The 18,573-nt window shown below is 40.5% G+C and overlaps 1 protein-coding gene across 1 annotated transcript; it reads right to left on the bottom strand.

The window, feature by feature from the left end:
- Positions 1–14,028: 14,028 nt before the first annotated feature.
- Positions 14,029–17,730, bottom strand: LOC111389795 (beta-glucuronosyltransferase GlcAT14A). The gene is made up of 4 exons (XM_023014769.1): positions 17,109–17,730; positions 16,944–17,019; positions 16,527–16,642; positions 14,029–14,571 (listed from the first exon to the last, which is right to left on the bottom strand). Exons 1-4 carry the CDS (start codon positions 17,593–17,595, stop codon positions 14,054–14,056), a joined length of 1,197 nt encoding a protein of 398 aa, XP_022870537.1. The 5' UTR covers positions 17,596–17,730; the 3' UTR covers positions 14,029–14,053.
- Positions 17,731–18,573: the final 843 nt, after the last annotated feature.

The raw sequence follows: 18,573 nt of genomic DNA, 5'->3' as shown, positions 1-18,573 counted from the left end.
TTTACAAACCATTGATCAACGTGAGCAGATGTTGATTAACTAATATATTATGTTGCCTTTACCTTCCCGAATTATCCCTCCTTGATTTGGAATAATTCAAAATATTTCCGTTCGTTAAACATCATTTGATTATGTGACACATATATCATCTCTTAAGAGAGATAATCCAGATAATCCATCATAAGGATGTGACGATTTGCAAGATTTCTTTTGAATAGAACCTTGTCAATCCATTTACTGAAAGCTTGCCAGCTGCTTGTATTGAGGCTTATGTCGAAGGCATCGAAATGCAGGACATGTGACACAATTAGAGCGAGAGAGAGATTGTTGTGATATGCATCCAAGAGTGTTGGGACATGATTGTAATTTATTATATTTTGTTTTCGTCAATTAATAAATATAGTGCTATTTATTCATTTAAATTGTTCATTACATAATTGAATATGCAAATAAGAGTCATTGATCACATTATGGTAATTTGAGTTAAGTGCAAAATGCACAAATATAACTCATGTAGAAGTTCTTTGATATACTAAAGAGTAAGATCAATTTATTGCACTAATATGTTGATATGTTGGTAATAAATATTAAGGGGATAAATTTTCATATCAAATAAAGATGAAAATATAGATCAACTTATAAGAGTTTGTACCATCCCATTAAGTTCTAATGAGTAATTCGATTCAATTAAGATTCAAAAAAATGTACAAGAATTTCAATTTTGAATTACTCAAATGAACCACCATTTTGCTAGGACAATTTTAAAGATAAGTCCTACTTCGAAGAGAGATATAAATATAAACCAACTTATAAGGATTTGGACTACTCCTCTTATTAAGTTTAATATTTTAAGATGAAACTCCAAACATTAACAACTAATAGAAATAAGTAGCGAACATGTATTTGTGTTCGAAATATGTCACCTCGTTAGATACATTAATAAGTTCACATGAGTATTTTCTCTTGAAATTAGTCTGGATCATTAGTTTTATAATGTATCATGAAGAAATTGTTTAAAAAATGCGAGCTGAAAGTACTGTAATAATGAGAAGGGCAAAACAACCATGATCTAATTATTTACGTCCGACAACAATGGTAGATGAAAAGTTAGGCGGATATAATTTCAAGGAAATAATATATATTTCTTCTTTGATTTTATATAATTTAAGAGTTCATATAGTCTTGCCTTCGTGGAATAAGCATAAATTAATATTATACTAAACAATCTCAAGTTGACTTGATTAGGTATAATTAGTGTAGCTTAAATAATATAAGTCGAATCACGTCCATTTGGTACCTTCAATAAATATTTTGATCTTAATTGCATTACTAATAAAAGTTCAAGGATTGCATGTGCAAAAAAAAAAAAAAAAAAAGAGAGAGAGAAAGAAGTTGAGTGAAATTAGGAAAAAAAAAAAAAAAAAAAAAAAAAAAAAAGACCGTAACCCTTTAAATAACAAACCTGCTACACAAACGAAAGTTGGGATAGGCCCCTATGACAGGGATTGACGTGTCAGCCCCTTAGCCTTTGTTCGGCAAGATGGCATGAACTAGGTTTACAGTCGCCATTGTCAAGCAATTTTCATCTAGAGAGCTTGTGATTTCTCATTCCTCTTATTCAATTCCAAAGTCTGTTACTCTTGATTTGTCTTTGAGGACCCCATTAAGCAACGGACGACAACTCATACTTTTGAAGAAGGAAATGTCTCCACGTACAGGAAATGTTTAACAGGGGGCTATAGTGATTCTCTTTGGAGAATACCAAATGTAAGGATTTTAACCTAAACCATGCACAAAAGCAATAAGAACATCGACAATTGTTTACCCAGTTCAGCGAAATCACCTAATCTAGAGGGGCTTCGAGGCTAGCCGTTCACTATGTGCAAAATAACCTTCCAAGAGATAGTTCGATGATATTGAAATCACAATCAGACACAAAATCTGATCCTGTATCCAAATTGATCTCACAAATCACGACCTTAACCACCAACAAGACCGAGAATCCTACAGCCTAACAAATAGACGAATTACAGGCCAAACAACTAGCCAAACTACTGTAGCACAACTAATCACATAGGATTTTGAGCAAAATGATTAAGATCTCATGTGAGATCATAAGTATAGAAAATCAAAGAAGAAGAGAACTCTCAAAGAAACAACCAAAGAGACTTTCAAAAAACCAGAAGACGAAAGACCAAGTGGATGAATCGAATCGATTGACCCCTCAAGTACCAAAGATATTGTAGCCAATTAGTCTCAACCATTGATCAAAGATGGATGGACTAGATTAGCTTTAAAGAAGCACAACTCGAGTGAGTCTCCAGCAGCCAATTGGGGGTTGCCACTTGGGCCATCCTCATTCATTTGGACAAATGCACTGGATGGTCAAAATTACCCTTACTAAAGTGTTCATTTGAGAAACACATTTTTACACCAAATAATATCTAAAAGTTGGACGCTTGAAGATTCAAGATCGATATTTAGGAACGAGATTGGAGCAATTGCTCATCACTTCAAATTTCGGATTCCAAATTAATCACGCTTGAAGGGTAATTTCACATTCCTTTTTCTGATACAAAGACACCAATGCAAAAGGAACAAAGATGATTTGTTATACGATTTATCCATTTCATGGGCTAGCCTCATCTAGCCCATATTAACAAAAGGCCAGGAATGAAACATCTACTAGTTATAGAAAGAAAGATAGAAAAAATAATAATAAATAGGGAAGCAAGCCCATGACAACAGATTAGGAAGGTAGGTCAACGTTTGAAGAGCCTGATTTCTCGCTTCAACATTCTATAATGCAAGCTTGAAGATTCAAGATCAATATTTAAGAATGAGATTGGAGCAATTACTTACCATTTCAGATGCATACACGTATCCTACATCCAACGGTGCTCCTCGTCTACAAATACTCAAGGTATGGCAAGGGGCAAAGGTAATGAAACTCATACTAAACTAAGCTCTCCATATTCAAGCATTATATATTCTCCTCCCCACTCTTTTGCACAATTTCGGCACCATTCTGATCATCGACCACTGACTTAACCGTGGGAGTGTATGCGGCCGTCACCACCCCCTTTGGTTCCGATCGTGTGCTCCTGACCATGCGTTGTTGTATATAGGGAAGAACACGTGGAGTGACTCTCAGTTGGCCACGTGGAGGTCCATTTCGCGAGGTCAACAGATTGGCGTCATTTGTGGGAATTGTCCAACCAAAGAATTTCCCATTTACCGTCGAAAAAAGCCACCGAAAAACTATCGACTTAACTTGAAAAAGGGACGTTCTTGAAAAAGGACCAAGTCAACTGTCTCAAGTTCATAGCACCCTTAAAAAAGGATTGAGAAAATGAGTTATAGCAATGAGAATGCAAATCTTAAAGGGCACAGGGACGCCTTTGAAGAAGAGGTGATCCAAACCAATGTCACGCATCGGAGACCCCATCAACGGCCTCACCGAGGCAATAGGATAGCAGCACTCACTGAATGGATGGCTCAAATAGCTACAGGCACGAGAGACATTACAGCCCAGAATCTAGCGATACGTGAATTATTCATGCAAGCCTAAAGTCAGCATGCCTTTCCAATGCCACAAAGGCTACATCCAACTCAAGGGAAAAACCCAGCATCTTATGCCCCGGGCCATTCAAGCCACCACAGGGAATACCCCGCTGAGAGGGAAGTGGGAGTGAATGTCACTTCCTATACCCAAGGTACTCACGCGGCAAAACCACAGTTGGGAGAAAACTTTCTCCCACATTACGAACCTCAGAGGTCAGTAAGTGTTTTCGACCGGATAGGGCGAAACCCTAGTAATAGGGTCCGCTCTATACAAAGGTCGGCTCATGTTCAGGAGCAGGAGCAAGAAGAAGAATAGTAGGCACCTTCTCCGCCAAGAAATAGGCGGGAGAGGAGAAACCTAGTGAATTAGGGTAGTCGAGGAGGGGCACCTCTACCTCTCCAAAATGCATCAGATGGGGAAGGCTCTGAAGGGCCATGTCGCTCCTACGAAATTGATGACGATAATGACAACCTCCCCTTCTCCAGAGAAATTTGAAACTTCCCGATGCTTGCGAACTTCATGCCGCCTAAAATCCCTAAGTATAAATGAAAAGAAGACCCACAGAAACACCTCACTAAGTACATGACGTAGATGAGCCTCAGAGGCACTAAAATGTAGGGCCTTCCATCTGACCCTTACTGGAGTTGCAGAGGTGTAGTATAGTAGGATACCACCTTCAAGCATTAGAAGTTGGTCAGATTTGAAGAAGGCATTTTTGAACCAATACTTCTCACGAAGGGAAGGAGAGGCCCCAATACAGCGCCTACAAGATATGATGCATGCTCTTGGCGAGATGCTGAAAAGCTATCTCGCCAGATTCACTGACGAAATCACATACTGCAAACAAGTCACTGATAGAGAGGCCCTTTTAGCCCTGAAAGGAGGCATCAACATGAACACATTGTTCTGGAGAGACGTACGAAGCAAGAATCCAGGTACTTATGACAAACTGGTTGAAATGATGAGGGTGGAAATCGTCAATGATGAGATGATTGACCACCATAATCGTGCAGCTCAGGGACTTCCTCCGCCTCAGAGACAGATGAGTCAAGGACCAGCGGCACACTCATCACCCAATAATGGGCCCAGGCAGGTCACACAGTAGCCCCCATATCCAGACAAGCATTGGCTTCAGCCACTCTGAATGCAGTTCTAGTGCTGGCATATGAAAATACTCCTGTCGAAGTAGGACCTTCCGGGAGAACAAACAATCGATGCAAGAAGAAGAAGAAGCAGACAAGCAGGCCCCTGAAAGGGGCAAAGTTTTGCACATTTCACCAACTCTATAGCCATGACATCAACGAATGTAGAGATGCGCCTCAATTGTCAAACCAAGTCAACTCACATTCCTCCAGGAAGGACCATTATCATGAACACTCCCACAGGTCCACCTCTCCAAATAGGGAGTCGAGGCGATAATGGGATCAATCACCTCGAATGAGAGAGACGAGAGATAGATTTCAAGGAGAATCCAGGCAAAGGAACCAAGCCCCAGCCATCGGAGGCGATACGATCCGGGAAATTGATAAAATCATTGGGGGGCCCACATCGGGGAAAATACCAGAAATGCCCAAAAGAACTACACAAGGGAAGCAAAAGACCCACCAATGATCACTTATATCGTCAGCCAGTCCCATACTAACAGAATGGATCCAATCACCTTCTCTCAAGAAGATTCACAAGGTGTTCATCACCCACACTGCGATGAATTGGTAGTAAGGGTCGTCGTGGCTCGGAACAGACTTAAGTGCATGCTGGTTGACAATGGGAGCTAAGTGAATATACTATTCGGATCAACCTTTGACAAGATGCAAATTATGCATGATTTGGTTCCCATGACCGACCTAATATTCGGATTCACTAGAGATAGCATCATCCTACGAGGACGAATAACTTTGCCTGTTGAGATGGGATCAGCACCCCTAGTGGCTCAGCACTACACGGAATTTTTAGTGGTGGATCACAGGTTAACTTTCCAAGGGGCCTCGACCGACTTGCACTGAAGGACCTTTGGGCCGTAACCTCCATTCACCACTTATATACGAAGTTTCCAACTGAGTATGGGAGCATGATGGTCCAAGGTGACCAGATGGGCTCAAGATCACGTTACCTGATCTCCATACGAAAATCTGAGCCCCGCACTGTGAATGTGATAACAACCGATGAGCAAATGGAGTCAACACGGATGTAGAGATGCTTGATGCCCCTGAACAAGGGCAGATCCCGAGCAGGGGAAAGACGTCGACATAATCGAGACCCCTGAAGAAGGGCACCCTTTTGATGAATTGGACCCTCAGATCATCGAGTATGAACTGAGTGCAATTCCTATGGAAGAACTCGAGACTTTTCCTACCAACTCTCAAGAGCCCACTCGGGTCTTGCGAATAGGAAAAGTTTTGCCCCTTCAGACGAAAGAAGAACTAATGAATTTTTTGAAAAGGAATCTAGACATCTTCGCATGGAAGCATGAGGTCATGGTAGGAATAGACCACTTGAACGTCAACCCCACTTGTACGCCGCAATGATAAAAGAGCGAGCACTCAACCCAGAAAGGTACGAGGCGCTGAAGGAAGAGGTCGATAAGTTCAGTCACAACGACTTCATCAGAAAAGTGATTTATCCGAAGTGAATATCCAACCCAGTGCTTGTGAAGAAGTCTACCGGAAAGTGGAGGGTGTGCGTTGACTTCACCAACTTGAACAAAGCTTGTCCAAAGGACAGCTTTCCCATCCAAAAGATAGACCAATTAGTGGACTCCACCGCTGGACACGAACTACTGAGCTTCATGGATGCTTATTCAGGGTATAACTAGATACCCATATTCCGACCAGATGAAGAGGCCACATCTTTCATCACAGACCGAGGATTGTACTGCTACAAAGTGATGCCCCTCGAATTGAAAAATGTCGACGCCACATACCAAATGTTGGTCAACATGATGTTCACCGACCTCATTGGCAAAACCATGGAAGTCTACGTAGATGACATGCTGGTCAAAAGCCTCCAAGCAGAGGATCACATATGTCACTTGGACACCACTTTTCAAATTTTAAGGAAATACAAGATGAAGCTGAACCCGCTGAAGTGCACATATGGGGTAGCATCAAGTCAATTTTTGGGATACATTGTGAACCATAGAGGAATTGAGGTAAACCCGGAGAAGATAAGAGCCTTGTTAGAAATCAAGTCACCCCAGAAGCCAAAAGAGGTCCAAAGCCACTGACAAGAGCCTACCCTTCTTCAAGATTCTGAAGCAGGGGAAAAAGTTCCAATGGACCGAAAAATGTGAGGCAACCTTCCAAGCGCTGAAGAAGCACTTGGAAGAGGCGTCCCTACTATCTAAACCTAAACCGTGCGAGACACTCTTGCTTTATTTAGCAGTTTCAGATGAGGCAGTCAGCACGGTGCTCGTTAGGAAAAAAGAAGCACGCCAACTGCTAGTGTAGTACATCAGCAAGGCCTTGATGCCGGCAGAGACTCGCTACCCAGACATGGAAAAGCTTGCTCTCTCCCTTGTTACCGCGTCAAGAAAGTTGAGGCCATACTTTCAGGCTCACTCAATTGAAGTGCTCACCAACTTTTCACTGAAATAAGTGCTATAGAAAGTAGACACTTTGGTCGATTACTAAAGTGGGTAATTGAGCTCAGTGAGTTCGACCTCTTGTTCAAAACCCGAAGTGCCATCAAGGGCCAGCCCTCGCGGATTTTGTTGTCGAGTTTGTTAAAGCCCCAGAAATAGAGGAAACAATGGATCTGTAGAGCCCCCAACTTGGAAGCTTTTTCTGGACGGATCGTCAGGAGAATGCGGCTCCGGAGCCGGAGTCGTCCTGAAGAGCCCTGAGGGCCATAACCTGAACTGCGCAAGCAGGTTCGACTTCAAAACTTCGAACAATGCTGTAGAGTATGAAGCCCTCTTTGCAGGCCTCAAGCTGGCTAAAGAAATGCATGTTGAAAGATTACAAGCCAGTAGCGACTCACAACTTGTGGTGAGTCAAGTCAATGAAAATTCGCGGCCAAAGATAGTGTCATGGCCACCTATTTGAGACTAATTCTAAACTAGTCCCCCACTTCGAGAGGTTCAAACTGTTCCAAGTCCCACGTCTCAAAAATACACATGCGGACACCCTGTCCAAACTCATCATCAACAAATATTCTAAGTTGCTAAGGATCATTCCAATCGAGTGTCTGCTGAAGCCCTCCACCTTCGAAGGTGAGGAAGTAATGTGGATTGACGGTACGCCACCTTGGATGCAACCCATCATAACCTATCTCGAAGATCAATCACTACCACCCTCAAATAACGACGCAAAGAAGTTGAGAAGAAGGGTTGCTCACTTCATACTTCAAGATGGCGTGTTATATAAAAGAGGTTTCTCATCACCCCTACTCCGATGCGTTGAAAAGGAGGAGGCCATGTGCATCCTGAGAGAAATTCATGAGGAAGTTTGCGGTAACCACTCCGGTGGAGCAACCTGGCACACAAGGTACTTCGACAAGGTTATTTCTGACCGACCTTGAAAAGGGATTTTTGTCAATTTGTTCAAAAATGTGACAAGTGTCAGAGGTTCGCTAATGTTCAGAGACAGCCTTCTCAGGAACTCTCCGTGGTCACCAGTCCATAGCCCTTCGCCAAATGGGGTATAGACTTCAGTGGCCCCCTCTCGAAAGGAAGAGGAAGTGCAACCTTTGCCGTTGTCGCGATTGATTACTTCACTAAGTAGGTCGAAGCTGAACCTTTGGCAAAAATCAATGAGGCGAACACCACAAAGTTCGTCTGGAAGAACATCATTTGTAGGTTCAGCATTCCTTATTCCTTAGTGTCTGACAACAGAAGGCAGTTCGGTAATAAAAAGATGCGAGAATTGTGTGACTAACTCAGCATAAGGATGGACTTTTCAAAACCATCACCCTCAAATAAATGGCCAAGTCGAGGCAGTTAACAATACGATCAAGCACACCCTGAAAAGGAAGCTTGACCCTTCGAAGGGAGCATGGATCGATGAACTTTCCCATGTCCTCTGGGCCATACGAACAACAAGCCGAACCGAAACAAAGGAAACACCTTTCTCCATGACTTATGGAGCTGAGGCCACGAGTCCAGTCGAGGTAGGAGTCCCCTCGCATCTTCGTATAAACTTTAATGAGATCAACAAGGACGAAGCGAGAGTGTACGAACTCCATCTCCTGGAAGAAAGAAGAGATTCATCCCAAGTCAAAGTGGCTATGTATCAAAGGAAGATGACCCGCCATTACAACTCGAGGGTTAGAAGTTGAACTCTACACTTAGGCGATCTAGTACTCAGAAAGCTGTTCCCATCATCAAAGCCAACAGGCTCCGGAGTGTTTGGACCGAACTGGGAAGGCACGTACCGCATTATCAAAGAATCCTGATCCAGGACCTACGAAATTGAAGATATGGCAGGAAAAGTATTGCCTCATCAGTGGAACATTGAACACTTGAGGAAGTATTACCAATAAATCAATGTGTGTTCGATCCGATCTGATTATGACCTACAAATTGTAACTTGTTCCTATCTGACTAACCACTTGGATTGCCTTAGTGTATGATTGTTGAATTCAAGTTATTTGAATCTTCAGTTCGCTATATTATATGGATTTTCATTGTTCGCCTCAACCATTTATTGATGGTTAGTATTATTAATTTAAGCAGCGATCAAGTTGTAACAGAATAAACAGTTCAGCACAAAGGAAACAAGTATCAACACTTGGCAAAAAAATTCATTTCATTAACATCAAATAGATTACAAAATGGGCCGGAGCCATTACATTCAAAATCCTAATCTACATGCACTACGAGCTCCTCCATCGGGGCTACTTCGGCCTCCTGAGGTTCCTCTGCAGCAATGTCTGGCGGACCTCCTGTCGGTCCATCGAACTTTGCTTCCAGGGCAAAAATGTCCAGTATTGGGTGAACCTCCTTTAGGTGTTTCAGCATCGCCTAGGCGTTCCATGAGGCCTAGAAGTTAGCACCGGTATCACAAAGGGGGTGCTTCTCCAAGTGATCGATGAAGTGTTGCATTGCTGACTTCCATGCCGCCTTCACTTCCTCCTTGAGGGAGCCGATCTCCTCAACCTAGGCCTCCGCCCGCTGCCTCAGCTCGGCCTTCTCCTTATTTGAGGCCTCCAAAACCTCCGTTGTCAAACGATGGTGCTCACTGGCGTGATCAAGTCGCCTAGTAAGAGCAGCCACCTGGCATTCCACTTCGTGGAGGTCCTTCTTCAGCCCCTCCATGTCAGTAGTGGCTTTCCTCAACTGCGTCGGTCCGCTGACGCTCCACCTCTGAAGCCTTCACCTCAGCAGCTTGGATAGCCTCCCCATAGAGAAGGTTTGCCTCCAGCCGCTGAGCCAGATCCACATTCTTGGCTCGGAGGTCCTTTACCAAACCCTCTAGCTGGATGTTGGTGTTGAGGGCTCGAGCAAGGCAGGCACTGTTCGCTGCGACCAAGTTCTCCGCAGTGCACGAGGTCGTGTGGTCTTTCCACGCCTCAGTCCAATACCTGCTGTGGACCAGTGCCACTGCAGCAGTTTCTAAAGACGGAGCTTTCAACACCTCCTTAACTGGCTCTTCGTCATTCATGCTCAGGAAGTCCACCTCCTTCTCCTGTCGAGCCCTCTTCCTCTTCGGCTAACCTGGCACTTGGGCTATTGGAGTGGCCAGAACTGAAGCAGCAACAAACGCCTCAGGAGGAGGAGCCACTTTTCCCCTTATTGCAATCCCAGTGGGGATCGTTGTCTGGCGAAGTGATGGGACAGGCCTGGCCACTGAAGGCCCCTTTACCGACGGCCCGGTGGCCTTCTTACCCCTCCTCAACAGAGAAGCCCTAGGATCCTCCTCCTCGAAGACCACTGGCTGGAGCCTTTTGCTTGTAGCCACTAGGTCCTCCGTCTATTTCTTATAGGCCGATGAGGAGGTCTTCAAGGCCTTCACTTCGGCTATCATCCGTTGGATTGTTTTAAAATCTAGCTTCAGAGGCCTCTTCTTGTTGAAACCATTTGCAACAAAACAAAAAAATCAGTCAAAGTATGAATACTTCAACCATAGACTGTAATAATGTAACCTCTACACTCACCCTAGGAGGCCATTAGCTCGTGCTACACAAAATGAATATTCTTCCTTATCAACTCGTTATAAGATCTCCTCTTTGGAGGAAGATGAAATACGATGCAGATGGTGTCGAAGTCTTTTGTAGACAACTCGCACCGAGGAAGTTTACCTGCATGAAAAGACAAGTTAAATTCTAAACCAAAACGGATGGATATGCAAGTAAATCCGTAGTTTCAGTACTCACTAAGAGTTGAGTATTTTGTTGGTGCTGTCAGGGGTGCCAGGAGATCCCCCTCCATCGTATCCCACCTTCCTGAAGCCCAGTACCACAAACTCTTCCAGTCTTTTATGGAGCTCGACAGGTCGATAACGAATGGAGTAGGGCCCCTTAGGAGGTCAAGTAATACCACCCCTTCGTTTTATCTCCCTAGCTGCAACCTTAGGTATATACATGGTCTGGAAGATGGAAAAGGACATTTCCTTCCCGTAAGATGTCTCCTTCCACAACATCCACGACCCCACCATTTGGCTCCAAGAATTTGGGTTTAACAGGGTTGGAGCTAAACCATACGACCTCAGGAGGTACCTAAAGAATGAATGGATGGGTAACTTAAGCCCCACCCTGAGAATGGCCTCACTAATGGCGACACACCTTGACCTGGGATAACATGCCCGCTCGTCCAGCTCTGGCAAAATCAGACCCACATTGTCTGGGATCCTGTACTCCTTCCTAAGTCTATCAAGGTCAGCAGACATGAGTTTAGAAGGGTAGTTAGATGTCCCTACAGTGTATAGAAGTGTCTATCAGACTATCAGTTCTCTTCCAAATGTTTTCCCCTCCCAATATCGCCTGAGACAATTTCGAAGAGGTCGCCAATATAGGCTGGTCCACCCTCACTATTTCCAACTCCCTCCCAGACGACCCACTACCCTCAGAGGCCATATTTTTTGAAAAAATTGTGAAAAACTCAAGAATGCTTACGAAAGTCGACCGGGATTATTGTCATAATGCCGAAAAGCTCAAACCAACACCTTAAGCGGTCACCGAGATCATTGAAAGACTCAAAATCGTCGAAAATCACCAAAGAATTTGAGAGCAGGACGGATTCTCTGAGTGCAAAAGTAAAAACGTTGGAATGACACTGAGTCCTCATTTTATAGGAAACCTCAGACGATCCCCACCATTGAATTCAAACAATGTCAATTTAGGTCGTTCTTCTTATCACAAGTCTAGACCGTTGAAATGAAAAGCCAAATTTGATCAATGCCCAAGATCTGATTGTGTCCCTCACGCACGCATAAAACGCGTCACCTCGAACAACAACAATCATCAACAATAAGTAACTGCAACAGCCCTTTTTCTGGGAACATGCATCACATCCAACTGTCGCCTTGGAAATACACGACAGCTGTCACATCGATTAAAGTCATAATAAGACGCTTCAGATCAAGGACAAGCTATCCCAATTCACCTCGGATCAAGCACTTCTCAGCTTTTCAGAGCTTCAACGCACCTGAGGTTCTTCGCCTCGGATGCTGCATTTCCAAGCTTTACAAAGTTTAAGCCATCTCCCCACGCGTCATCCCCCGTGGGTCAACACACCGGTTGCAGATACGCTTTTTTCTTAGATTTTTAGAGCTTAAACGCACCTGAGGTTCTTCGTCTCGGACGCTGCGTTTTCAAGCTTTACAAAGCTTAAGCCATCTCCCTACTCGTCGTCCCTTGTGGGTCAATGCACCGGTTATATATACGCTTCTTCCTCAACTTTTCACATCTTTAACGCACCTGAGGTCCTTCGCCTCGGACACTGCGTTCCCAAGGTTTACAAAGCTTAAGCAATCTCCTAACGCATCGTCTCTTGTGGGTCAACGCACCAGTTGCAGATACGCTTCTTCCAAAAATTTTCATAGCTTCAATGCACCTGAGATTCTTCGCCTCCGACGCTGTGTTTCTAAGCTTTACAAAGTTTAAGCCATCTCCCAAAGCGTCGTCCCCTATGGGTCAACTTACCGGTTGCAAATACGTTTCTTCTTCAGCTTGTCAGAGCTTCAAGGCACCTAAGGTTCTTCACCTCGAATGCTGTGTTTCCATGCTTTACAAAGCTCAAGCCATCTCCCGACGCGTGGTCCCCTGTGGGTCAACGCACTAATTGCAGATAAGCTCCATTACCCCCAGCATCATGGCTCATACGCCTCGATTAGAAATTAACTGCCCTTTGCGATTTCACGAACTACCAACCAAGACGAGCCCTTATCACCATCGCTTCGATTTTAACAATACACTCCGCCCACAAAGCCTTTGACGCATCTACTCGCCTCGCGCTTGAACGTTAACATTTTACGAGATACTGTAAATTTCCTTTTAAGGTCTGCACAATCAGATAAACAAGTCCACCCATGATATGAATACTCATGCCTGAACTTGGGGAGACCACTGTTACACCCCGCACTAAATCACTTCGGCAATAGTGTCCCTCTTGCCTACGAAGTGCCACGTGTCCCAACGACGTGGTTTCGAAGTGGTGTCGACTTCAGCCGAACCCCGACTCAACGCATTGCAAGGCACACACTTTGTAAACTAAATCTACTAAAGCGATTGAAGTGCTTGGCTATCCGAGGTGCTCTCTTAACAGACACCTCCACCGCCAATTTCAGAAGTATATCTATGTCAGGATCACCTATGGATGTGACATCTCCATGGGTCTAGGTGATGTGACATCAAATTTATGTCAACTCAACTCAGGAGAATTAATAACCCGCCCACTCTAGATGTAGCTGATTGACACCTACGAGCAAATGTCTCACGCTGTCAGATGCATACACGTGTCCCACATCTAACGGTGCTCCTCGTCTATAAATACTCAAGGTTTGGCGAGGAGCAAAGATAATGAAACTCATACTAAACTAAGCTCTCCACATTCAAGCATTATATATTCTCCTCCTCACTCTCTTGCACAATTTCGGCACCGTTCCGATTATCGACCACTGACTTGACCGTCGAAGTGTATGCGGCTGTGCGTTGTTGTGTGCAGGGAGGAACACGTGGAATTGCTCTCGATTGGCCACGTGGAGGTCCATTTTGCAAAGTCAACATTTAAGTACAAGTTTTGTTGACTAGATTTTTGCTTATTTCCCAACAATAGCAACAAATGCCTTGTCATAGCGTGATCTACTTTAATCATATCCATTTTAATCTTATCCCCTAAATCAATATTGTGTATCAAATGTATCCAGAAACATATATGCAAAGAAAAAGTTTTAGATCATGAAACAAAGAATTTCATGTAATTCAATTATTATTGATTCACGATTTGATAGCATTTACATTTTTGCTAATATTGTAAAGCTAAATAGATATGAAAAATTTAAGAGCTTACAAAAATATGAAGACGCATGAATATGTAATCCACCTCAATTTAAATCATTTGCATTGGCGCTTATTGAAATTTTGAGCAGAAATTAATTTTTTTAGCAAAATTTTCAATCTTCTCGAACCTATACCTGGCGTTAGAACACCATATTTTTCACTCTGCAATTCCGAGCATTTTTGTTGAATATCTTCGCCCTTAGAACACCACCCTCCATAAGCAAATTGTCTGGACCCTCTTTTAAGAAGTTCACGATCAATCTTGTTCAATACTACGTCATTTTTCTTGAACTTCCTGGCAAATGGACGATTGCTTAGGACAAGTTTTCTATAATCTCTCAATCCAAGTGATCTAGGATGCTGCTTTGGAGGGTTGTCCCAAGTGATGTAATGAAGATCATGGTTTACCGTCGTGTTCTTGTAATCCTGAGAGTTGCATATAACTGTCTGAAAATAACCCTCTGGAGATGACACAAAATTTGTGTAGTAAAGAAGAAGAGTCCTAGGTAGATTGTCCCACCCAACTACGCAATATTCAGCAAAGGATCTTGATAACACTGTCCATGCTGAACCTGCAGGTATAAATTATAATTATGCAATTTAGTAGTGCATAATACTTATGACACATTTGATATATTGAACTGGATTACAATTGACAAAAAAAAAAAAAAAAAAAAAAGGTTTCCTATCAAAATTATAGTGTTGTTTACTTTGATAATCGAATTATTTATATCTCAAATTAATCAATAAATTTTTATATTTGTTTCAATTTAGGCAACCGTTCTAACTATATCTGATTATCTCTCGAACGAAATTAAATTTCTCTCTTATAGAACGAATAAGAAACAAATCTTTTAATAACAAGTTTAATAAGTATTTATAAATTATTCAAAAATATAAACAGATGCAAATGATTGATCAATAAGCACGTCGTACTTTTGAATCCTTTAAAATATGAATAAAAAATTAACTTGAATATAAACAATTTGTAAACATAAGCTGCCAATGGTCATGTGGGGATTTTGTATAATTTATAAGAGCCCGAAAATAAATGTACCTTTCACAAGTTCGCAAATTTCAAGAGACAATCTATGAACCTGTGTCTGGAAGGCCCGACATCCAATCAAAAAGGCACGTGCTCATAAATATCACCATGTGACACTTCTTAGATTACGCTGCCTCATAGATTTCTAAGTAATAGACTGTCATCGCTTCATAAAGATGTTTACTTTTCATTTTTATCTGTCCCAAATTATAAGATATTTTGCTTCTTGAAGTTATAGCTGAGTTTTTTAATATACTCCTATTTTATGTTCTTTATTATCAATAAATAAAATTACTTCTATTTTAAATCTTTATTTAATGTAAGAATATAATTGGAAAAAATGTTAAAAAATAATTATTATTTTTCAATTATATATTTATTAATTTGTGTGAAAATGAAAAGAACTATATCTTCGTAGAACAAAGGAAGTATTTTTATACGTACTACAAAACATGTCTTTTTTACTTATAAGTAAAAGTAATAATACATTTGAAGACAAAAGGGAATTAGGGACTATAATTGTTGAGTAAATCAATATATTTTTTTTTTATAAAGAAAAAAAGATTTTGGTAGAATAGTCAGTGGTGATATATTTTAGGTGGTAAATCGGTGTGCCTAATGCATATTCTAAGGTTTTATAATTCTGAAAGTGACTTTAATGTGTAATAAAATCAATCGCCACCAAACTTGACTCACAACCAAACATTTGTATCTACCTTTCATAAATCACAGCCACATATTTTTTTATTTTTTTTTTAAACGATAATTATAGATCTCTCTCGAAATTGTAAGCTACCGACTTTTTAGTCAATTTATAATAATAATAATAATAATAATAATAATAATAATAATAATAATAATAATAATAATAATAATAAGACATTTACCTGAAACCGCAATTATAACAGTCGAAAATGATTTGGTATATTGAGTATATTGCACTCGAGATAACAATTATTATTTTAATTGTTATATTTAATAATTTTCAGACAGCAACACTTTATTATTCTAGAGTATGGAACATAAAGGCATACCAGAATTTTGTAATAGAATATATACTTTGGTACCTTTCGTGTAGGGTATTGAAGGCCTACGCTACGATAAGAAAGAAAGATTGTTGAGATTACGAAGTCATTTTGTCGAACCATAAAAAAAGAGAGGTTTTAAGGTTACGATGTAAGGTCAGCTTGTTAACGAAAGTTCAGCTCATCAAATCGGTATATTGCAATCGAGAAAACAATTATTATTTTACTTGTTATATTTAATAATTTTCAGACAGCAATATTTTATTATTCTGGGTATGGAACATAAATGCCTTGCAGGGTTTTGTAGTAAAACCATTTAGGCATTTACTTTAGTACTTTTTGTGGGTATTGTGTTCAGAGTTCACATGTGCTGCTTATTTGGATCCAAATAACTCCCAAAATTTTCTAAACCAGAAATATTTACAAGAAATTAGAGACAGAAACTATATATATATACCTGTATAAAGCTTAAAAGCAGTAGGCAGACTTCTTTGCTTGATAACCCACCAAATTTCTGATTTATTTACACTGTACAAACCAGGGTCTATTATAATTGGTTTTCCTCTTTTGTTCCTGCAAAAAAATGCACTAATAATTGATAATAGCATTCAAAATAAACAAGTTCGTGTGTGTTACACTATTGAACCCAACTAGACAGTACAACGAACCATAATGGTAATAAAATAAAGCATTGTTACGTGTACAGAAACTGCACAAACAGAAACGCTAGGGAACAAATATAGCACCGGGGGTGGGTGATTTTTTGGGAATTTTTATCATAGCACAAGCCTGCATAATGTGAGATTTTTGGTGAATTTCTGTAAAACAGTTTCCTGTACAAATGGAATTGCTGAATAAAATAACACAATCTTACATTTTCCAACCCAAGCGGCTGCTGTGCTGTATAAAATTTAGATCTCTAGGCAGGTCAGAAAAAGAATGGATCAAATCTGGAAAAAACATGAAAATAGAGTACACCAAAATTATTCAACAATTTCTTGAAAAGAAAAAAATAAAGAAAAAAGGGCACTCACCTTACCATCTTGAGTTACTAATGGATAATCAGATGCACTGAGATTGATAAACCAATCCCAATTTGCAGTCCTCAATAGCATAGACATTGCATGTAGTGTTGTAGCAAGCATAGTAGGGCCTCTGTAAGTGACTAAATTACCCTTCTTCACAATCCAAACATTCCCAACTTCACTAAAAACAGGATTACTTGACACAAATCTTGAAATTTCTTGATGCTCAACCTGAGGGGCACCATTGTCCAAATGAATCAGGTAAAAATTCCCAGGATGGTAGAGTGCAAGCATTAGGCGTTTTAGCTTCATAGTATCTCCACTGGATGCTGAGATCAAGTAAGCAAAAGTGACTGGATATGGGGTGCTGTTTTTTGGTATTATTAAGGTTTTGCTTTGTCTGAAGATGGTGATGGGCTGTGTTAATTTTGTGGGCATGTAAACGAGGGAGAAAATAAGTGATGTTAGAATGAATGAAATCAAGAAAATCTTGATATCCATTTTTTACAAGGAATTTTTGAGAGAAAATTGGAATTTTTTGTGATTGTTAATGGCCTAGGAAGAGTGCAGATGACAGTTTGTTTGGGTTCCTTTCTTGGAAGGGAAGTGCTCCAACTGTCATCCTCTTTCCTGAAGGTTGGTAGGTTGGTCTATGAACTTTTTATTGTGCTGCTACTTTAAGCTAAGTGTGAAGAGATGTCCCGGTCCACCCGGTCCCAGAACGGTTCGGTTCGAGATACGAGTTACACGAATCTGACCTTATCTATAAATAAATTTTGGCATTATTTGAACAAAAATTTTTTTTTTTTTAAAAATATCCATTTTAAAAAAAAAAAAAAAAAAAAAACATTATTTCCCTCCTTATAAATCCAAATAATGGAGGCCAAATGAGGATGAACGATTTATATACAGTATACTTGCTAACGAACAAATGCTTTTGGCTGATAAGTGAAGAGTAGCCATTGTTATTTCTCTTTATTTAATCTACGTATGGATCCCATTTTTTTGAAAACTCATTTTCAAACTCACATTATCCAATAAAATAATTTTACGCGTAAGTTGAAACTTTTTCCTTTCTTTTTAATCACATAACATCAAAAAAAAATTACTTTTGCAAAATGTTTTTTTTTTTTTTTACCAAAATGGGGCTCAAACAAGGGCTTAATATTTGTTATCGTTTACACATTGATTGACTTCTTTCACGATATTTGTAGATGGACCTTTCTGCAAAATCACATGCTCAGAGGTGGATTTAGTCTTGGGCTGGCCCAGGTCGGCCAGGCCCAAATCTATTCTTAATTAGGAAAAAAAATTATTTTATTTTATTTTATTTATTATTTATTTATTTATTTATTTATTATTATTTTTTTTTTTTGTGAAGCGTAGCTCTGCACTCCACATGCTACAAAAATCAAAAGTGAACATTTCTTGGAAACTCATTTCCTGCCAAAAAAAAAAAAAAAAAAAAAATAAATTTTA

The sequence above is a fragment of the Olea europaea genome, unplaced genomic scaffold, assembly GCF_002742605.1.
Source record: "Olea europaea var. sylvestris unplaced genomic scaffold, O_europaea_v1 scaffold622, whole genome shotgun sequence".
NCBI lineage: Eukaryota > Viridiplantae > Streptophyta > Magnoliopsida > Lamiales > Oleaceae > Olea > Olea europaea.
The sequence above is the reverse complement of the archived record's forward strand: the minus strand, read 5'-3'. Positions and strand labels throughout refer to the sequence as shown.

Excerpts from the sequence above, each read along its gene's own strand:
- LOC111389795 (XM_023014769.1), bottom strand. The coding sequence starts at position 17,595 with ATGGATATCAAGATTTTCTTGATTTCATTCATTCTAACATCACTTATT. Across the intron at positions 17,020-17,108 it reads TCCATTAGTAACTCAAGATG|ATTTGATCCATTCTTTTTCT; the intron begins GTAAGGTGAGTG and ends TGTTTTTTCCAG. Across the intron at positions 16,643-16,943 it reads AGCCGCTTGGGTTGGAAAAT|GAACAAAAGAGGAAAACCAA; the intron begins GTAAGATTGTGT and ends ATTTTTTTGCAG.